The sequence below is a fragment of the Notolepis coatsorum genome (genome assembly GCF_963971535.1).
Source record: "Notolepis coatsorum genome assembly, chromosome: 3".
NCBI classification, from domain to species: domain Eukaryota; kingdom Metazoa; phylum Chordata; class Actinopteri; order Aulopiformes; family Paralepididae; genus Notolepis; species Notolepis coatsorum.
The window spans coordinates 162689084-162713279 of record NC_140167.1 but is presented as its reverse complement, the minus strand read 5'-3'; the positions used below and the strand labels follow the sequence as shown (position 1 = coordinate 162713279).

Here is a 24196-nt window from a genome sequence, read left to right as displayed (position 1 = left end):
GTGAACCTATGGTAAACCTATGATAAATCTATGGTAAACCTATGATAAACCCACAGTAAACCTATGGTAAAAGTAACCTATGATAAACCTATGGTAAATCTATGATAAACTTATGATAAACCCACAGTTAACCTATGGTAAAACCTATGATAATAATAAAAACAATAAAAACATCAACAATCACCTTGTGTTCTCTCTCTCTCTCTGACACTGAACTGAATGACATCACCTAGCACCTCCCCTCACCAGTTGAGATGCACTCAGCCTCCATGTTCACATCAGTGACGTCAACTTGTAAGAACTTGACTGTTGACTGACGACAGTATTTCATTCATCCAGGACAGCGCTCTTTATGGTGCAGACATGCAGGCGTGTCTTAAGTGTCTTATATGAAGACCAACCCACAGTAAACCTATGGTAAAACCTATGATAAACCCACAGTAAACCTATGATAAACCCAGAGAAAACCTATGGTAAAACATATGATAAACCCACAGTAAACCTATGGTAAAACCTATGATAAACCTATGGTAAACCTATGATAAACCGATGGTAAACCTATGATAAACCCAATGATAAACCTATGGTAAACCTATGATAAACCCAATGATAAACCTATGGTAAACCTATGATAAACCCAATGATAAACCTATGGTAAACCTATGATAAACCGATGGTAAACCTATGGTAAACCCACAGTAAACCTATGGTAAAACCTATGGTAAACCTATGATAAACCTATGGTAAACCTATGATAAACCCACGGTAAACCTATGGTAAACCTATGATAAACCGATGGTAAACCTATGATAAACCTATGATAAACCCACAGTAAACATATGGTAAAACCTATGGTAAACCTATGGTAAAAGTAACCTATGATAAACCTATGGTAAATCTATGATAAACCTATGATAAACCCACAGTTAACCTATGGTAAAACCTATGATAAACTCACAGTGAACCTATGGTAAACCTATGATAAATCTATGGTAAACCTATGATAAACCCACAGTAAACCTATGGTAAAAGTAACCTATGATAAACCTATGGTAAATCTATGATAAACTTATGATAAACCCACAGTTAACCTATGGTAAAACCTATGATAAACTCACAGTTAACCTATGGTAAAACCTATGATAAACTCACAGTAAACCTATGATAAACTGACAGTAAACCTATGGTAAATCTATGATAAACTTATGATAAACCCACAGTTAACCTATGGTAAAACCTATGATAAACTCACAGTAAACCTATGGTAAACCTATGCTTCCTAGAAGTAAAACTACAGGTTGTTTCATAACCAATTATTCCTGTTGACAAACTATAAGTGAATCACTATAGAAACTCTATGGGAAACCATATATGATGTGTTTCAATGGTAAGTAACGACTAATGTCTGCAGACCTGAGAACTATTAGGAATGTCTGACCACTAAGTGTCTGACTCTTAACCACTAAGTGTCTGACTCTTAAACAACCAATACCTGCATGGGCTACAACATATGATGTATATCATGCCAGTTAGAGTACCTTGTGTATACTGCATCTTGTGTATACTGTTTACTTTTACTCATAGTATATATTCAGATTCAAATTCCTCATTGCCTATATTTCTTGTAATGTATAATACAACCGATAGGGCATACAGACCCTCATCTGCACCTTTGTTTACTTTCCTCATATTTACATTCAGATCTAACTGTATTGCCTATATTTATGTCTTCTACTATTACCCTGCCTATAAAGGAATATCGTATCTTAATCCTATCTTATCTTTTATTTTTTTAAACTTACATTTGTATTGACAAAAACAAACATAAAACAATACAGTGACATGATGCACCCTTCCATTTACAGATGTGTCATCGTGTTCTGGTTCCAGACTGTGGTGTCGTTCACATTTCCTTTATAATCATCCAATTTCTCCCATTTTGATCCGAATTTCTCCTCCTGTACCCTCAACACGTGTGTAAATTTTTCCATGTCATATATTTCCTCTACTACACCCTGCCACTGTTCTTTTGTAGGTGGATCCACCTTGTACCATGCTCTTGTTATCGTTTTCTTACTGGCTACCAGTAGTGTCTTTACCAGGTATTTGTCCTCTCCTTGTATGTTTTCCTGTGTCAGATTCCCCAGATATAGCACCATGCCCGTCATGGGCACTTCATAACCCAATATCTCCTTTAATGTCTCCCATATTCCTTTCCAATACTCCCTTATCTTTTGACACTTCCAAAATATGTGTGTGTGATTCGCCTCCTGCTGAATCCTATCTTATGTCTTAAGTCTCTTCACCGCACTGAGCTGTAACATGTCACTACCTTGTAGGGCTGGGCGATATGACGATATTATATAAATATCGGGTACAGTTCATTAACGATACACTTTTTCAACGTATCGTGGATATCGTGATGTTTTGCCCAAGAGGATTGTGTCGCGTCAATCTGTCCACACGTTACTCGTTCATATCTCAGCCTGTGCTGAGATATGCCCATTCCGCGGTCTGTTAATAAAGTTTTCAATCAGACAGATGTATGGAAAGGCTTTTATTATAACATTCGTTGTAGTAAAATCATTATGCCTCATTTAGTCATCCTGTGAAGCACTGGTCTCCTACTCGACGGCCGCGGGGAGCTAACGTTAGTAGCTCTGTTGATGTTCAGTGTTCACTTCAGCACACGGGACATTCAGGAAGTCAAAAAATAATAACGCTTGCCGATTGGTGCTAAGAACAGCAGGGCGGGTGCAAGCGGTGTGACGTCATTGGCAGACTCGACTGTCAATCAAAATGCTTATGTTTCCGTCAGAATGAATGAATGAAAACTGTATTAAAAGGTTGCAGAATGGGTACAATACAGTACAGGAGGATGAAGACCAGAAAAAGACTTTCGGCTTTTTTACATAAGGGTCCTCCATTTTCAATTCATCAAAACATTTAGAGACATACATATATACAGTAGTTTCATAAAAATGCTAAAATGCTATTTATTGATTGATTGATTTAAAACTTTAACATATTGCAGAATGGGTACAGTACAGCTCAATACATACAATTGTTAAGGGGATGCAGACCAGAGAAAGACTTTAGTCTTGTTTACATCAGGGTCCCCCATTTTCAATTAATCATATTTCATATCTAAATCATATAATATCTCATATGCAATATATAATCTAATAATCTAAATCTAATATAAAAATGCTAAATGCATGGGTATTTTATTTTGTCTTTAATGTTAGCTTGCAAACTCAAATACTGTCTTGGTAAGCCTCATAATGAATTGTTTGGGGTAAAAAAGAAAAACATCGTGATGTGTATCGTGTATCGCCGAAAGGTCAGAAAATATCGTGATATCATATTTAGGCCATATCGCCCAGCCCTACTACCTTGTAAAGCAGGTTTCCTTCCTCCATCAGCTTCTGAAGGAGGATGATGAGGATGTCTGGCTTGGAGGTGGCCATGGCCCACGCAGCATTCCCTGGAGGACGGGGGGGGGGGGGGAGGAGAGAGAGAGAGAGAGAGAGAGAGAGAGAGAGAGAGAGAGAGAGAGAGAGAGAGAGAGAGAGAGAGAGAGAGAGAGAGAGAGAGAGAGAGAGAGAGAGAGAGAGAGAGAGAGAGAGAGAGAGAGAGAGAGAGAGAGAGAGAGAGAGAGAGAGAGAGAGAGAGAGAGAGAGGCGTTAGACTCGTGTCTCTCCCAGGAGCAGCGACTATATTCACTGGTAAATGTTAGGAGGTAAAGTTACCTAAAGATTGTACCTGATCGGTCATAAGGTGACGTTCTGTAGCCTTTAGTGTTTTTGAAAGCAGTTAGGAGGAAGAAAAGGAGGAGAGTTTGAAGAAGAACCATGCAGACAAAAGAGAAGCACTGAAACACTGACTGAAAGAGCACTGACTGAAACACTGACTGAAAGAGCACTGACTGAAACACTGACTGACTGAAGGGACAACAGGACAGTGGGCAGGGCCATGTTAAACCTAATGGGGCCACAGTTACCTGTACTTAATACTTAAACTCCAAATTGAAGTTTTGAAACGGCCTCATATATCCCCAGTGCCACGTGGGTGCGGCTGTACAGTACACTGGCTAATAGTGTGCAGGAGATGTTTTTCATTAGCAGTTTGGGGAGACGGCGTGCTGCGTGGGCAGATGAGCTCCAGGGCCCGATAGCGGAGTCATTTAGGTGATAAGTCACATTCTCAAATTAGCCTCCCAGCGCACCTCAGGAGTGAGGCAGGGGCAGAGAAACACCCAGAAACTTGTGTGCACGCACCCATGTGGACGCACGTGCACGCACTCAGCCCTAGTGTATTCCTCATGAAAGCGTCACAGAGTAAGAGTGGGAAAAGGATGTTGTCGCATTCCACAACGTTAACCTCATCTGTATACAACTGCTGTATATACTGTATATATAAATATATTTATTCTTACCGTATACATATATATATCCACATCTGTCTGTACATACTGTACCTGCATATAATCCTTTTTACATATCTATACTATATCTGTACATATCCCTTACCTACTATTACTAGTTACACTGCTGGCCAGTATGACTTACTACCATAGTGTCTTTATACCTATATCACTGTAGTGTACATCTATATCTGTACATATCCCATACCTACTCTTATTAGTTACGCTGCTGGCCAGTATGACTTACTACCATAGTATCTTTATACCTGTATCACTGTACATATTAATACTACAACTCTGTACATACATCTGATTAGCACCATTACTCAGTAGTACTAATTTATATATCTTATAACCAGTTTAATCAGCTGTACATTGTATATTACTATTGCACTTTACTGTTACATTTGCACTCTGGTTGGATGCCAAACGTATTTTCATTGTACTGTTCTTGTGCTGCATGATGACAATACATTTGAATAATAATCTAATCTGATCTAATCTCACTGGGAGTTGAAAGGAGACGTGATAGGAAGCTCAGACTGACATCATTAGGAATGTAGTGACACTCTACTAGGACTGAAGGACTAGCCAGCCGCTGGAGTATAACACTCTGAATACATATACATTACATGCATACTAGGGCTATCAAAATTGGTCAAAAATAACATTTGAATATCCCTTCTAAAAAAAGGATGATATTCGAATATCTATTGTTGCACATATATATATTTTTTTTTTGGTATGTTTTTTTTTATGTTTTAGTTTTATTGTTTGTTATTTCCGTGTTTGTTATTGTTGTTGTTACTATGTCCTGTGAAGTCCTGTTTATTGTTATTACTGTATTGTGTAAAAAATTAAATGGATAAAAAGAAAATAAAAACACAATTCACACAATTCGAATATCAATTTTTACAATCTAATGTATGTTTTTTCGATTATAAATTCGAATATAGAATATTCGTTGACAGCCCTAATGCACACTAGGGCTGAACACTTCATCACATTCAGATCACGTTATGGCCTCTCTAGTGCAATATCCAGAGCATAGGAGGTGCAATAGGCAAAACGTGTGTCAAAATACTATTCTAATTGTGTGATGCTGCAGAGAGTGGCTCACAAATCCTATTATACAGACCTCAGAAACCATTGTTGCCTGGCACAGATCCTTGCAAAAATCACACCATGATCAGTTTAATATGTTGCTCGATGAAAATGAGAATAATGACACAAGAATGATAATTCCTTCCAATATTGTGAATCATATCGCAATCGCAATATCAGTCAAAATAATCAGTCAAATCTCTCCAATTTGTTGAGCCCTAATGCACCAATGATTTGATTTTTAAACTGATAATTAACTGGCAATAATCCCAATAAACCAATTGTCACGTATGTTTCTCTACTAATCTTAATCAAACTGCTCACGATCGGCGTCAAGCATAACCCAATTAAAATGCCTCGATGGTTTGGAGATACGAGGTCTTTGCGTGACCACAGAGAGATACGAGGTATTTGCGTGACCACAGAGAGATACGAGGTATTTGCGTGACCACAGAGAGATACGAGGTCTTTGCATGACCACAGAGAGATACAAGGTATTTGCGTGACCACAGAGAGATACAAGGTCTTTGCGTGACCACAGAGAGATAAAAGGTATTTGCGTGACCACAGAGAGATACAAGGTATTTGCGTGACCACAGAGAGATACAAGGTATTTGCGTGACCACAGAGAGATACAAGGTATTTGCGTGACCAGAGAGATACAATGTCTTTGCATGACCACAGAGAGATACAAGGTATTTGCGTGACCACAGAGAGATACAAGGTCTTTGCGTGACCACAGAGAGATACGAGGTCTTTGCATGACCACAGAGAGATACAAGGTATTTGCGTGTCCACAGAGAGATACAAGGTCTTTGCGTGACCACAGAGAGATAAAAGGTATTTGCGTGACCACAGAGAGATACGAGGTATTCGCGTGACCACAGAGAGATACAAGGTATTTGCGACCACAGAGAGATACAAGGTCTTTGCGTGACCACAGATAGATACGAGGTATTTGCGTGACCACAGAGAGACCGGTCAGGCTGTTCTTACCCAGCTTGGCTCCCTTCTTCAGCAGAGTCACCACCACGGAGGTGTTCCGGCAGCCGATAGCCCGGTCCAGAGGCCTCATCCCACTGAAGTCCACATGTTCGATCACCGCTCCTCGCTCCACCAGGTAGTGGACCTGCAGCAGAACCACAGCAGAATAAAGACCTGGCTCCACTAGGTAGTGGACCTGTAGCAGAACCACAGCAGAATAAAGACCTGGCTCCACTAGGTAGTGGACCTGTAGCAGAATAAAGACCTGGCTCCACTACCAGCTGCGCTGGAGTCCCGTGTCGACAGGAGAGAGCCTGGCTAATGTACAGCGGTGTGTCTCCAATGTGACAGTGATGCTTTCAGTTAAGGCAAGAGAAGGTGTGGCTGATGTGTGTGAGACAGAGAGAGAGAGACACACAAAGAGAGAGAGAGAGAGAGAGAGAGAGTGACAGAGATAGAGAAAGAGAGACAGAGAGACAGCAGCGAACCAAGTATCCCAGATGAAAAGTGTGTTGCACGTGCACTCTCATTCCAAGCCACGTGCCAGATGTATGTGTATGCACTTGTGATATTAATATATATATAATATCCATTGTGTGATATCCATTGTGTGATATCCATTGTGTGATATCCATTGTGTGTTATCGCAGAGGTTTTTAATCGCCACTCACGATCTCTGCGTCTCCGTAGAAGGCAGCCAGGTCTAGAGGAGTGCGTCCGTTCTTGTCCGTGTGGTCGATGACGGCGCCCTTCTCCACCAGGAACTGCACTACGTTCTTATGTCCTTTCAAACACGCCCAGCTGAGCGGCGTCAATCCCTCCTTGTCCAGCGAAGTTAGAGACGCACCTTTGGAGAAGAACCGTCTGGTCGTTAAAATACACAGAGACACCTTGGAGAACCATCTGGTCATTAAAATACATAGACACCTTGGAGAACCGTCTGGTCATTAAAATACAAATAGACACCTTGGAGAACCATCTGGTCGTTAAAATACACAGAGACACCTTGGAGAACCGTCTGGTCGTTAAAATACACAGAGACACCTTGGAGAACCATCTGGTCGTTAAAATACAAATAGACACCTTGGAGAACCGTCTGGTCATTAAAATACATAGACACCTTGGAGAACCATCTGGTCGTTAAAATACAAATAGACACCTTGGAGAACCATCTGGTCGTTAAAATACAAATAGACACCTTGGAGAACCATCTGGTCGTTAAAATACAAATAGACACCTTGGAGAACCATCTGGTCGTTAAAATACAAATAGACACCTTGGAGAACCATCTGGTCGTTAAAATACACAGAGACACCTTGGAGAACCATCTGGTCGTTAAAATACACAGAGACACCTTGAAGAACCATCTGGTCGTTAAAATACACAGACACCTTGGAGAACCATCTGGTCATTAAAATACACAGAGACACCTTGGAGAACCATCTGGTCATTAAAATACAAATAGACACCTTGGAGAACCATCTGGTCGTTAAAATACAAATAGACACCTTGGAGAACCATCTGGTCGTTAAAATACAAATAGACACCTTGGAGAACCATCTGGTCGTTAAAATACAAATAGACACCTTGGAGAACCATCTGGTCGTTAAAATACACAGAGACACCTTGGAGAACCATCTGGTCGTTAAAATACACAGAGACACCTTGAAGAACCATCTGGTCGTTAAAATACACAGACACCTTGGAGAACCATCTGGTCATTAAAATACACAGAGACACCTTGGAGAACCATCTGGTCATTAAAATACAAATAGTCACCTTGAAGAACCATCTGGTCGTTAAAATACAAATAGACACCTTGGAGAACCGTCTGGTCGTTAAAATACAAATAGACACCTTGAAGAACCATCTGGTCGTTAAAATACAAATAGACACCTTGGAGAACCGTCTGGTCGTTAAAATACAAATAGACACCTTGAAGAACCATCTGGTCGTTAAAATAAAAATAGACACCTTGGAGAACCATCTGGTCGTTAAAATACACAGAGACACCTTGGACACAGATATCATATCATATTGTAACTACCATCAAAATTAAGAAAGATACTGTGATATGATATTTTGTCCATAAGGCCAGGGGTCGGCAATAGGTGGCCTGCGGGCCGAAATTGGCCCGCCAGCAATAATTTCTGGCCCGTCAGTTTATTTTGAGAATATGATATTTATTTTACATGCGGGAAATATTCACTCGTGACGCCAGAGTGTCTTTGAGAAGCTGTATCTATCTATTCATCATATCTATGTCTGTCACTATAGCCAATTGAAATGCTAGAAATGGTCACGTGGACCGCGTGTATATTTTCCCTAACGCACTTTCACTTCCGCATTCGGGTACCGGGCCGCGTGTACACTTTTACCAGCAAAGATTTGTTCAAAAAAACAAAACAAACGTCTTTGGATAGCTTCTTTGCAAAGGGGAAATACCAACTGAGGAGCCAGAAGAGGAGCCTACGACCTCCAAGACAGTCATACTTAAAATACGGGTTTATCGCAACAGGTGACTCTTCCGTGCCGACGTCCTCTCTGCATAATATGTGGCGACAAGATAGCAAACGAGGCAATGATGACAACTGTGTTCAAGTTGGCAGATAAAGTAGCTGCATTCAACGCCAATCTGGAATTGGAGGGCGGCGAGTGAACATTTTACATGTTTCAAACATTAGCAGGGATTTTGGAGGACTGAAACAAGCCCAGGGCAGTTATGGTGAGTCGTGTTTTCATGCATTCTGTTCTGCTGTTCATGTGTTGCTTATGCACTCGCCGCGGTGCTGCATGAAAATCAAATGCCCATCCTACTGATCTGCTGTTCATGTGTTGCTTATGCACTCGCCGCGGTGCTGCATTTTTCACTATCATTATATTAAATTAGCCATTGTTTTTGGTTCTGGGCCGACATTCAATGGCTTGGGGAAAAATTGGCCTGCGGCCAAACCTAATTGCCGACCCCTACCATAAGCCCTATATCATAATCCGAAAAGGTTATACACAAGAGACACCTTGACGCATGGGACAGGGACTGGCTGACTTGGAGATCTGCTACTATTTCACGATAATGTTACTATATAAACAGAACATATATTATATAAACAGAATATTGCAGCTGAGTCAGAGGACCAGTGGCGTGCACAGATAGGGCCAAAGCGGGGCTTGACTCCCAAGTGTCCTTCCCAAAAAAAAGACTGTAGACATTTACATTTAGTCATTTAGCTGACCGCTTTTATCCGAAGCGACTTCTGTGCGAGTTCTGTACGACAAGTCAGCAGGAAGGGCACAACTCTATCAGCTGAGTAACAATGTTCATCAAAGTGTTCAAACCCCCCGCTTGGGCCCCTGCCCCCCAAATTGTCTGTGCACGCCCCTGCAGAGGACTGAAGGCAACAGGACCTATTATATCGAAATGACCAGATAATATCTATAATATATTATAATATATATCAGTGGAGTCCTAACTCACCTTTAGACAGCAGGAAGTCCACGGTGCTCAGGTGGCCCTCGCAGGAGGCCACCATCAGGAGAGTCCTGCCCTGCTTTTCACTGACGTTCACATCAGCCCCGTGCTCCAACAGCAGCTCTGCTATCTGGAACACAGAGGGGTCACAGGTCAGAGAGAGAGAGAAAGCGTCAGGGTGTCTGACTCTTAACCACTAAGTGTGTCTGACTCTTAACCACTAAGTGTGTCTGACTCTTAACCACTAAGTGTGTCTGACTCTTAACCAGCAAAACATGCACGGACTACAACGTATGACGTATATTATGCCAGTTAGGGTACCTTGTGTATACTGTTTACTTTTACTCCTACTCATAAGTATATATTCAGATAAAAATGTGTTCCCCTATATTTATTGTAACGTATAATATAACCGACCCTCATCTGCACATTTTTCTCATATTTTCATATTCAGAGTTAATTATATAGTTTACACTGTTTATTTTTTCTCATATTTGTATGGGATATATTAATGTCATTAATGTTCAATCTTATGTCTATTACCCTGCCCATACCTGTACCTCCCCTCCCCCCTCCCCATGCTGCCATGACGCCCACATTTCCCCCAAGGGATCAATAAAATAATATATGATCTTATCTTAACCCTTTCACTGCCGCACTACCAAAACGGTTAACCCTTTCACTGCGACAATACACAGAGGGTTAACCCTTTCACTTCCACACAACAGCGGCGACCGTCGGTTGTGTGATAGTAAAGGGTTAACCTTCTGTCGTGTGGCAGTGAAAGGGTTAAGATGTATCTTATCTTACAGGGCAGTCTGTCAGTCTTACCTGCCAGTGTCCCTGTCTGACAGCACAGAAGAGAGGAGACACGCCCCGTCGGTTCACCTGCTGTACCACCGCTTCCTGCTCCAGCAGGAAGTCACACACCTCCATTTTCCCCCGGCCTGCTGCCGCCGTCAGGGCTGAGGAGAGGAGAGGAGAGGAGAGGAGAGGAGAGGAGAGGAGAGGAGAGGAGAAGGAGAGGAGAGGAGAGGAGAGGAGAGGAGAGGAGAGGAGAGGAGAGGAGAGGAGAGGAGAGGAGAGGAGAGGAGAGGAGAGGAGAGGAGAGGAGAGGAGAGGAGAGGGAAGGAGAGGATATGGGATGAGAGGATAGGGGAGTGGAGGGGAGGAGAGGAGGAGAGGGAGGGAAGGAGAGGATAGGGGAGTGAAGTGGAGTGGAGTGGAGTGGAGTGGAGTGGAGAGGAGAGGAGAGGAGAGGAGAGGAGAGGAGAGGAGAGGAGAGGAGAGGAGAGGAGAGGAGAGGAGAGGAGAGGAGAGGAGAGGAGAGGAGAGGAGAGGAGAGAGATTTGGTATTTAATCAGAGTGCAAATGTAACAATAAAGTGCAATAGTAATACACAATGTACTGGTGATTAAACTGGGTATAAAATATATAAATTAGTACTACTGAGTAATAGTGCTAATCAGATGTATGTACAGAGTTGTAGTATTAATATGTACAGTGATGCAGGTATAAATACACTATGGTAGTAAGTCATACTGGCCAGCAGAGTAAACTAGTAAGAGTAGGTAAGGGATATGTACAGCTATAGATATAGTATTAATATGTACAGTGATGCAGGTATAAAGACACTATTGTAGTAAGTCATACTGGCCAGCAGCGTAACTAGTAAGAGTAGGTAAGGGATATGTACAGATATAGATATAGTAATAAATATATATATATGGTATATACAGCATTATTGTACATGCTATCATACAGAGTGTATAAGTAGGTATATAGAAGGATTATAAGCAGGTATATTCAGACAGATATGTATATATATATATATATATATGCGGGAAATATAAATATATAAATGTGTATATATATACAGCACTATTGTACATGCTATCATGCACTACTGTCCCGTGACCGTCCCTGAATCTGTTCCGTCCGGGACACCATCATTTTTACCGTCCCCGGGACGCCAAGCCCTGGACAGGACACCATAATGTTTTATCATCCCCTGGACATAACTATTGTGCTTCATGAAAGGGGCAGAGAAAGGAGTGCTGTCCTATCGTGGCATCGAGCATGGCACTTTAACGACGCCAGAGTTACAGGTTCGATTCCTGCTGACACACACACATGTGCACGCACACACACACAGGCGCACACACACACACACACACACACACACACACACACACACACACACACACACACACACACACACTGTGGTGTGTTGGATATAAAAACATCCACCAAATGGGATAATTTATAGCCTTTAGCACATAAAATGGCACGAGAGAGGGAGATTGATACTGATTACAGTCCAAAGGTGACTTGGAGGAGGAACTGCAGGCTCCAGAACACTTTAGAATATCAAGGACGGCCACTAAATGTTCAGAACATTAGGACTGCAATTACAACAAGGAATGTGACTGAATTCTACAAGTAAGCGTGGCCGTTGAGACACAGGGCGCTGGACCGTCCACCCAGACTACCGGCCTAAATGTCACTCCTCTGGACGCTGTGAGACACTGGGCGCTGGGACTGGTTTGGTACCGGCGTTATAAGACACAGCCCTCCTATTCCGTATACCAGAGAGCAGCAAGGCAGCATACTAATGTCTCTGCTGCTAATCAAGTTTAAAACCAGGCAATTATGTTCCGCTTATTAAACTCATTAACTTCCTGCTCCCAGAGCTTCAGCTGTGAATTCAATTCTACTGAAGCCACAGGAACTTTTCTTCTTAACACTTTAACTGCCGGAAGACGCTTTTTAGGCGTCCTTCCCCGCCATGCTCAAGTTGCCGAGGACGCCGTAACTCGTCTTTGATATCAATATTTCAAAAATCTGTGATCGAAATCATATTTTCTTTCCGGAGCCCTGAGATGTACTGGTGAGCTCCCATCAACTGTTTAACGGTTCGAGAGCGCCATCTGGTGGCCGATCGGCAGATCGGCCAAGAGGGAGGGGCTCGCCAAACAGGAAGTGCTCATCCTATGTGCTCCGGGCACTCACGATCGGTAGCCGGACTCCATCTCAACACACTGGATGATCAATCGCTCGCCCTAACTCAATAAACAACGTTATTTGGACGTATATAGTAGTATACAACCTGGAAATGGTTCTTCAGGATAAACATCCCATAATCGAAAATGGTCTACACCACGCTGATCGTCCAACGGCGCGAGGAAGATACGGTAAGATTCAGCGTTATTTTTGAACGTGTTCGATATAAACTGCTCTGATGAACATATGACCCACACTAGATGAATGATATAACGCTGCCCACGGAATTATAAACGATCCCCCGCCCATCCGGTCATCATCAGATGATACGTAGAAACTTCTAGAAGTACGTCCAATTGAAATTTTTTATATCGCGCCGATTGCCATCAAACTGTATTTCATCATCAATATAATGCATTTGGGGCTATAGATCACGTTCTGGAGAAAGCTGCAAAAAGAGATGAAAACATACTTATACATTAGACCATATTTTACTATGAATATGTGAATGAAAAAGTTTAACGTTGCTACACAATGAACAATACATATAGGACTTTGAATGGGCCATAATAATGGCAATTTAGCAATAGAATTTAAAAAGTTATAGCCCTGCCTAGACAAATAGAGCTGGCAACCTATGGTATATCATGAATTTAGCCTTAGGCAATCAAAGTGTTAATTATTATTATTATTATTATTATTATTATTATTATTATTATTATTATTATTATTATTATTATTATTATTATTATTATTATTATTATTATTATTATTATAATTATTATTATTATTATTATTATTATTTTTGATACATTTGTAGATTAAAATAACAAACAATAGACAACAAAGACAAAACAATTCTCAGGTCTCCCACATTGGCTACCAAGTGTCTTCCCTGAGGGAGGCAACAGTTGTGATTGGAGGATCAGGAAAAGAGGGCGGGTTTGAGATGGGTCAATTGACTACAAAAGCCTTGCAGCTTGTCTCCACGTCCCTCCGTGGTGTAGAACACGCCTCCTTCTACCACATGGACCCTCTAGAGCTCTGAGGTCCTCTCTACCTTCTACCACATGGACCCTCTAGAGCTCCGAGGTCCTCTCTACCTTCTACCACATGGACCCTCTAGAGCTCCGAGGTCCTCTCTACCTTCTACCACATGGACCCTCTAGACTAGAGCTCTGAGGTCCTCTCTACCTTCTACCACATGGACCCTCTAGAGCTCTGAGGTCCTCTCTACCTTCTACCACATGGACCCTCTAGACTAGAGCTCTGAGGTCCTCTCTACCTTCTACCACATGGACCCTCTAGAGCTCCGAGGTCCTCTCTACCTTCGACCACATGGACCCTCTAGAGCTCTGAGGTCCTCTCTACCTTCGACCACATGGACCCTCTAGAGCTCTGAGGTCCTCTCTACCTTCTACCACATGGACCCTCTAGAGCTCCGAGGTCCTCTCTACCTTCTACCACATGGACCCTCTAGAGCTCCGAGGTCCTCTCTACCTTCTACCACACGGACCCTCTAGACTAGAGCTCCGAGGTCCTCTCTACCTTCTACCACACGGACCCTCTAGACTAGAGCTCTGAGGTCCTCTCTACCTTCGACCACATGGACCCTCTAGACTAGAGCTCTGAGGTCCTCTCTACCTTCTACCACATGGACCCTCTAGACTAGAGCTCCGAGGTCCTCTCTACCTTCTACCACATGGACCCTCTAGACTAGAGCTCTGAGGTCCTCTCTACCTTCTACCACATGGACCCTATAGACTAGAGCTCCGAGGTCCTCTCTACCTTCTACCACATGGACCCTCTAGACTAGAGCTCTGAGGTCCTCTCTACCTTCTACCACATGGACCCTCTAGAGCTCCGAGGTCCTCTCTACCTTCTACCACATGGACCCTCTAGAGCTCTGAGGTCCTCTCTACCTTCTACCACACGGACCCTCTAGACTAGAGCTCCGAGGTCCTCTCTACCTTCTACCACATGGACCCTCTAGACTAGAGCTCTGAGGTCCTCTCTACCTTCTACCACACGGACCCTCTAGACTAGAGCTCCGAGGTCCTCTCTACCTTCTACCACATGGACCCTCTAGACTAGAGCTCCGAGGTCCTCTCTACCTTCTACCACCTGGACCCTCTAGACTAGAGCTCCGAGGTCCTCTCTACCTTCTACCACACGGACCCTCTAGACTAGAGCTCCGAGGTCCTCTCTACCTTCTACCACATGGACCCTCTAGACTAGAGCTCCGAGGTCCTCTCTACCTTCTACCACACGGACCCTCTAGACTAGAGCTCCGAGGTCCTCTCTACCTTCTACCACATGGACCCTCTAGACTAGAGCTCTGAGGTCCTCTCTACCTTCTACCACACGGACCCTATAGACTAGAGCTCCGAGGTCCTCTCTACCTTCTACCACACGGACCCTCTAGACTAGAGCTCCGAGGTCCTCTCTACCTTCTACCACCTGGACCCTCTAGACTAGAGCTCCGAGGTCCTCTCTACCTTCTACCACACGGACCCTCTAGACTAGAGCTCTGAGGTCCTCTCTACCTTCTACCACATGGACCCTCTAGACTAGAGCTCCGAGGTCCTCTCTACCTTCTACCACACGGACCCTCTAGACTAGAGCTCAGAGGTCCTCTCTACCTTCTACCACATGGACCCTCTAGAGCTCCGAGGTCCTCTCTACCTTCTACCACATGGACCCTCTAGACTAGAGCTCTGAGGTCCTCTCTACCTTCTACCACATGGACCCTCTAGACTAGAGCTCTGAGGTCCTCTCTACCTTCTACCACACGGACCCTATAGACTAGAGCTCCGAGGTCCTCTCTACCTTCTACCACACGGACCCTCTAGACTAGAGCTCCGAGGTCCTCTCTACCTTCTACCACACGGACCCTCTAGACTAGAGCTCCGAGGTCCTCTCTACCTTCTACCACACGGACCCTCTAGACTAGAGCTCCGAGGTCCTCTCTACCGTCTACCACACGGACCCTCTAGACTAGAGCTCTGAGGTCCTCTCTACCTTCTACCACACGGACCCTCTAGACTAGAGCTCTGAGGTCCTCTCTACCTTCTACCACATGGACCCTCTAGACTAGAGCTCTGAGGTCCTCTCTACCTTCTACCACACGGACCCTATAGACTAGAGCTCTGAGGTCCTCTCTACCTTCTACCACATGGACCCTCTAGAGCTCTGAGGTCCTCTCTACCTTCTACCACATGGACCCTATAGACTAGAGCTCCGAGGTCCTCTCTACCTTCTACCACATGGACCCTCTAGAGCTCTGAGGTCCTCTCTACCTTCTACCACATGGACCCTCTAGACTAGAGCTCTGAGGTCCTCTCTACCTTCTACCACATGGACCCTCTAGACTAGAGCTCCGAGGTGCTCTCTACCTTCTACCACATGGACCCTCTAGACTAGAGCTCTGAGGTCCTCTCTACCTTCTACCACACGGACCCTCTAGACTAGAGCTCCGAGGTCCTCTCTACCTTCTACCACATGGACCCTCTAGACTAGAGCTCTGAGGTCCTCTCTACCTTCTACCACACGGACCCTCTAGACTAGAGCTCCGAGGTCCTCTCTACCTTCTACCACATGGACCCTCTAGAGCTCCGAGGTCCTCTCTACCTTCTACCACACGGACCCTCTAGACTAGAGCTCTGAGGTCCTCTCTACCTTCTACCACATGGACCCTCTAGACTAGAGCTCCGAGGTCCTCTCTACCTTCTACCACACGGACCCTCTAGACTAGAGCTCCGAGGTCCTCTCTACCTTCTACCACACGGACCCTCTAGACTAGAGCTCTGAGGTCCTCTCTACCTTCTACCACATGGACCCTCTAGACTAGAGCTCCGAGGTCCTCTCTACCTTCTACCACACGGACCCTCTAGACTAGAGCTCTGAGGTCCTCTCTACCTTCTACCACACGGACCCTCTAGACTAGAGCTCCGAGGTCCTCTCTACCTTCTACCACATGGACCCTCTAGACTAGAGCTCCGAGGTCCTCTCTACCTTCTACCACCTGGACCCTCTAGACTAGAGCTCCGAGGTCCTCTCTACCTTCTACCACATGGACCCTCTAGACTAGAGCTCCGAGGTCCTCTCTACCTTCTACCACACGGACCCTCTAGACTAGAGCTCCGAGGTCCTCTCTACCTTCTACCACACGGACCCTCTAGACTAGAGCTCTGAGGTCCTCTCTACCTTCTACCACATGGACCCTCTAGACTAGAGCTCCGAGGTCCTCTCTACCTTCTACCACATGGACCCTCTAGACTAGAGCTCTGAGGTCCTCTCTACCTTCTACCACATGGACCCTCTAGACTAGAGCTCTGAGGTCCTCTCTACCTTCTACCACATGGACCCTCTAGACTAGAGCTCCGAGGTCCTCTCTACCTTCTACCACATGGACCCTCTAGACTAGAGCTCCGAGGTCCTCTCTACCTTCTACCACATGGACCCTCTAGACTAGAGCTCCGAGGTCCTCTCTACCTTCTACCACATGGACCCTTTAGACTAGAGCTCTGAGGTCCTCTCTACCTTCTACCACATGGACCCTCTAGACTAGAGCTCCGAGGTCCTCTCTACCTTCTACCACATGTCAACTCAAGTCAAGTAATTTATTTATAAAGCATGTTTAAAAACTCGAGAGCCAACCAAAGTGCTGTACAATCAAAGCATAATGGACCCTCTAGAGCTCTGAGGTTGTCTCTACCTTCTACCACATGGACCATCTAGAGCTCTGATGTCGTCTGGGAGCCGCTCCTGCGGTGACCGCGAAGCAGCGTTCAGTTATGATGCTACACACAGTTGGAATAAACGTCCACAAGATCTCAAGATGTTTAATTTAATTTAGCTACCGCGAAAGCACCCCACTGAAAATTGCACTTTGATTTTATTATTCTTTTGACGTTTTTTTTATGCTCTTTATGATCTCCTTATATTGCTTTGTATCTCTTTTACGCACTCTGAATTGCCTCTGTGAATGAGCATGTGCTACATAAAACAAACTGGCCTCGCCTCCACATCATTGATATCTGCACACAAAGCAGCGGATTAACCGGCAGCAAAGCGACACGACGGGTCTTAATGGTCTCTCCTCTCTCAAAGCTTCTCTGAGGCCCATGAAGAAACCACTCAGCGTCTGGACGAGCGGCGGGTTGAGTCGTCTTAAGACTTAAGCCGTTCAGTGAGAAAAGCTTGGAGACCCACACCGTTAAGAGCGTGAGTGGTTGTCTCTCCAGTCGTCGTCCCCCACCTCCCCCGGGGAGGGGAGAACGAAGGCACCGGGCCTCAGCGGCTGACTTGACATCATCCGGAACACAGACCCCACCCTCCATCTGCTATCCTGATAGCCTCATACATGCCGTAGCCAGAGAACAATGCCTGCCACCGGTGGGATCACATTTAGCCTGTGTGTCTCGGCCAGAGGGAACATTGATACCGGAAAGATTCAATACAGACAGTTTTTTTTTCCAAATGTACAGCAAGCTGATGAGAAAAACACCAGTTCACAACCCCCCCCCTGTGTGAAGCGCCACGTGACCAACGAGCAGTGGTGGAAGAAGTACAAAGTTCCTTTACTTAAGTAAAAGTAGAAATACCCAGATAAATGAGTATTCTGGTCAAAGTAAAAGTCCTCCATTAAAATTATACTGAAGTAAAAGTAGAGAAGTATTTGTTATTGAATTTACTTAAGTATCTAAAGTAAAAGTATGCATTCTACATGACGTTTGTGTGTTCCGGTGCTTGGGAGCATTCCCTCCTCGATCCATTGACGTCTATAGGTCTAAATGTATGTGGTCCAGTTATGCTGCTCTGATTAAAGGTTATGTTAAAGGTATGTGGTCCAGTTATGCTGCTCTGATTAAAGGTTATGTTAAAGGTATGTGGTCCAGTTATGCTGCTCTGATTAAAGGTTATGTTAAAGGTATGTCGTCCAGTTATGCTGCTCTGATTAAAGGTTATGTTAAAGGTATGTGGTCCAGTTATGCTGCTCTGATTAAAGGTTATGTTAAAGGTATGTCGTCCAGTTATGCTGCTCTGATTAAAGGTTATGTTAAAGTAGTATGTGGTCCAGTTATGCTGCTCTGATTAAAGGTCATGTTAAAGGTATGTCGTCCAGTTATGCTGCTCTGATTAAAGGTTATGTTAAAGTAGTATGTGGTCCAGTTATGCTGCTCTGATTAAAGGTCATGTTAAAGGTATGTCGTCCAGTTATGCTGCTCTGATTAAAGGTTATGTTAAAGTGGTATGTGGTCCAGTTATGCTGCTCCGATTATGTCCTGCCCCCCCTCCCCCTCGTGCTGCTATGATGGCTGAATTTCCCCCAAGAGGGATCAATAAAGGAATATCTTATCTTATCTTAAACGGTTAGGGTTGGGTTAGGGTTGCCTATATTTATGTCTTTCTACTATTACCCTGCCCATACCTGTACCTCCCCTCCCCCCTCCCCCATGCTGCTATGTAGGGCTGTCTTAAATACTTCAAAGCTTCGTTCGATGGGCATGGGATTCGAATATGAGAAGACATGAGAGTGAGACACACTGGGGGACAGACATGAGAGTGAGACACACTGGAGGGACAGACATGAGTGAGACACACTGGGGGACAGACATGAGAGTGAGACACAATGGGGGACAGACATGAGAGTGAGACACACTGGGGGACAGACATGAGAGTGAGACACACTGGAGGGACAGACATGAGAGTGAGACACACTGGGGGACAGACATGAGTGACACACTGGGGGACAGACATGAGAGTGAGACACACTGGGGGACAGACATGAGAGTGAGACACGAGTGCCAGGAGAACCAGACTCTGCCTGGAGAACCAGACTCTGGCTGGAGAACAGACTCTGGCTGGAGAACCAGACTCTGGCTGGAGAACAGACTCTGGCTGGAGAACAGACTCTGGCTGGAGAACCAGACTCTGGCTGGAGAACAGACTCTGCCTGGAGAACAGACTCTGGCTGGAGAACCAGACTCTGGCTGGAGAACAGACTCTGGCTGGAGAACCAGACTCTGGCTGGAGAACCAGACTCTGGCTGGAGAACCAGACTCTGGCTGGAGAACAGACTCTGCCTGGAGAACAGACTCTGGCTGGAGAACCAGACTCTGGCTGGAGAACAGACTCTGCCTGGAGAACAGACTCTGGCTGGAGAACCAGACTCTGCCTGGAGAACAGACTTTTTTATAATTTAAATGGATAATTGTCTTCTTACAGCGAATACAAAAACAACACACCCTGAACTCTCCGCAGGCCTCTGCGTTCCTCACCATCACAACAAACAGGTTTATCTTATTGTTCCTCACCATCACAACAAACAGGTTTATCTTATTGTTCCTCACCATCACAACAAACAGGTTTATCTTATTGTTCCTCACCATCACAACAAACAGGTTTATCTTATTGTTCCTCACCATCACAACAAACAGGTTTATCTTATTGTTCCTCACCATCACAACAAACAGGTTTATCTTATTGTTCCTCACCATCACAACAAACAGGTTTATCTTATTGTTCCTCACCATCACAACAAACAGGTTTATCTTATTGTTCCTCACCATCACAACAAACAGGTTTATCTTATTGTTCCTCACCATCACAACAAACAGGTTTATCTTATTGTTCCTCACCATCACAACAAACAGGTTTATCTTATTGTTCCTCACCATAACAAACAGGTTTATCTTATTGTTCCTCGCCATAACAACAAACAGGTTTATCTTATTGTTCCTCACCATAACAAAAACAGGTTTATCTTATTGTTCCTCACCATAACAAACAGGTTTATCTTATTGTTCCTCACCATAACAAACAGGTTTATCTTATTGTTCCTCACCATAACAAACAGGTTTATCTTATTGTTCCTCACCATAACAAACAGGTTTATCTTATTGTTCCTCACCATAACAAACAGGTTTATCTTATTGTTCCTCACCATAACAAACAGGTTTATCTTATTGTTCCTCACCATCACTAACAGGTTTATCTTATTGTTCCACCATGGAAACAGCCCAGAGAATCAGCCAGACAGCGGCGTTAATAACTCTGTGTGGGTTATTAACAACCTCCATGTTCCTTTGTGTACACAAACCATATAACCTAAAAAACAAAAGGCAAGCATCTTCCACTGCGCCCTGAGAAATATACGACTAGATCAACAGGATTAGGACACAGGCCTGGGAGGACGTGTTCAGACCTCCCTATTGCTGTTCCACTAGTGTCTTCTTCCCACAGAACCTGTCAGGAACAACAGGCTGCAGAGAAAACACACACACACACGCACGCACACACGCACACACACACACACACACACACACACACACACACACACACACACACACACACACACACACACACACACACACACACACACACACACACACACACACACACACACACACACACACACACACACACACACACACACACACACACACACACACACACACACACACACACACACACACACACACACACACACACCTCAATGGGGAGCGACGACGCCTCTCTCGCGGACAAACTCAACTCCTTCTACGCTCGGTTCGGTGTAGACAGTGTCGCCGCTAGCCCTCTGGCTAGTGACGTCACTGGCGCACCGGCTGTTGTGGAGGGGGGGGGGCAACCGCGGGGGGGCGGGGGCGCTCTCTCGTTGTCGGAACACAGTGTGAGAAGAGCATTTATGCAGGTGAACACCAGGAAGGCTGCGGGCCCAGATGGTATAACAGGACGCATACTTAAGTCCTGTGCAAACCAGCTTGCCCCGGTGTTCACCGCCATATTTAATCAATCCCTGGCGGAGTCAGTAGTCCCTGCCTGCTTCAAGATGTCTACCATCATCCCTGTACCGAAGAAACCCTCCCCAACATGCCCAAATGACTACAGACCGGTGGCACTCACCTCTGTGGTCATGAAATGTTTCGAGAGGCTGGTCAAGGACCACATTTGTGCCTCTCTCCCCAGTGATATGGACCCTATGCAATTTGCATACAGGACAAACAGGTCCACTGACGACGCGGGCTCCCAGGTACTGCACAGCACTCTCTCCCACCTTGACCGTCAGAAGGGGGACTATGTGAGACTGTTGTTCATTGACTACAGCTCAGCGTTCAACACCATAGTCCCCACCAGACTGGTGGACAAGCTGATCGAGCTAGGTCTGAGCTCCGCCCTGAGCGCCTGGGTACTGGACTTTCTGAGTGAAAGACCCCAGGCGGTCAGGGTGGGGGGTCAGACCTCCGACACCATCACCCTGAGCATCAGGTCCCCCCAGGGCTGTGTTCTAAGCCCCCTGCTGTACTCACTCTACACACACGATTGTGTGGCCAAGTTCAGCTCCAACTCCATAGTGAAGTTCGCCGACGACACGGTGGTGGTGGGGCTGATCTCGGACAACGACGAGAAGGCCTACCGAGAGGAGGTTGAGGTACTGGAACGTTGGTGCCAGGACAACAGCCTGCTCCTGAACATTGGTAAAACCAAGGAGCTGATCGTGGATTATAGGAGAGGACAGCAGGAGACACACACACCACTGATGATTAACGGGGCTACCGTGGACAGGGTGAGCAGCTTCAAGTACCTGGGGGTCCACATCTCAGAGGATCTGACATGGTCAACACACATAGACACAGTAGTAAAGAAAGCGAAGCAGCGCCTCTACCACCTGAGACAGTTAAGGAAGTTCAGAGTATCGGGGAAGATACTCCAGTCCTTCTACTCAGGAGCTGTAGAGAGCATCTTGACCGGAAACATCACTGCCTGGTATGGGAACAGCACGGCACAGGACAAGAAGGCCCTACAGAGAGTGGTGCGCTCAGCCGAGCGTACCACGGGTATTGCGCTACCTCCCCTGCAGGCTCTATACAACAAGAGGTGCAAATCTAGAGCCTGCAGGATAATGAAAGACCCCCACCACCCCAATAACAGCCTGTTCCAGCTGCTGAGGTCAGGCAGACGCCTGCGAACCCCAGCTACTAGGACGGAGAGGCTTAGGCTAAGCTTCTTCCCCCAGGCCATCAGAGCCTTGAACAATGAACATTGAGAGACACAGAAACTGAACTATCCACACACAAGCACACACAAGCACATACACGACACGCACGCTGAGCACGCTCACACACTAGCAGCCACTTTAACACTCATGCCGCACACACGCACACTTATGGCCAGAGGAAAGGCCACTTTAAATTAGTATAACATCAGGAACAGTGTATTGCACTACTAAAGCTACCTAGCATGTCCTATAGGCTCTGTAAATACTATGTACAGATACCGAGATGGCACACCATGTACCTGTTTATTGCACTGTTGTTGTTATTGGATTCTTTAATATGTTGTACCACTGTATTTTTATTGGATTCTATTATATGTTGTACCACTGTATTGCACATCGTCGCGGGCAAGACCAGCCGCATTTCATTGTATACCTGTATGCCGTGACAATTAAAACTCTTGACTTGACTCGACACACGCACACGCACACACACACACACACACACACACACACACACACACACACACACACACACACACACAAAGTACCTTTCCTCAGCTCTGGCCGTCTCGGGGAAGGTTATAAGAGGACAGAGCACATGCAGACGTGTAATCCAATCTGCCCCGATTCAAACACACAGCACACACTGTGCCTATCTGCGTGAAGATGTTGGTGTTGACACAGAACTAAGTATGAAAAGGTATTTCTCCCGAAAGGTCGCTAACAAAGGGAGTTACTGTGTGCAGACAGCAATGAGTTACGCTGCTGGCCAGTATGACTTACTACCATAGTGTCTTTATACCTGTATCACTCACTGTACATATTAATAATACTATATCCATATCTGTACATATCCCTTACCCACTCTTACTAGTTACGCTGCTGGCCAGTATGACTTACTACCATAGTGTCTTTATACCTGTATCACTCACTGTACATATTAATAATACTATATCCATATCTGTACATATCCCTTACCCACTCTTACTAGTTACGCTGCTGGCCAGTATGACTTACTACCATAGTGCCTTTATACCTCTATCACTGTACATATTAATAACAGCTCTCAGCAGGGATGGGAGAGCGCTATTCATTCACTTACCCCACCCAGATTTTTCCTTCCGGTCTGGGGATCGAACCGGCTACGTTCCGGTCACAAGCCCACAACATACAAGTGTCCATAACATACACTAGCTGTGTTCGTTGC

General features: G+C 44.9%; 1 protein-coding gene across 1 annotated transcript in view; it reads right to left on the bottom strand.

The window, feature by feature from the left end:
• tanc1b (tetratricopeptide repeat, ankyrin repeat and coiled-coil containing 1b) overlaps positions 1-24196 on the bottom strand; it is a gene marked incomplete at its 5' end in the record, with an annotated part of 277345 nt that overhangs the window by 14217 nt on the left and 238932 nt on the right. The window contains 5 exons of the mRNA XM_084311419.1: positions 3396-3487; positions 6527-6659; positions 7186-7361; positions 9990-10113; positions 10815-10948. Of these exons, the coding sequence (XP_084167545.1) occupies positions 3396-3487; positions 6527-6659; positions 7186-7361; positions 9990-10113; positions 10815-10948 (659 nt within the window). The remainder of the gene's footprint in view (positions 1-3395; positions 3488-6526; positions 6660-7185; positions 7362-9989; positions 10114-10814; positions 10949-24196) is intronic.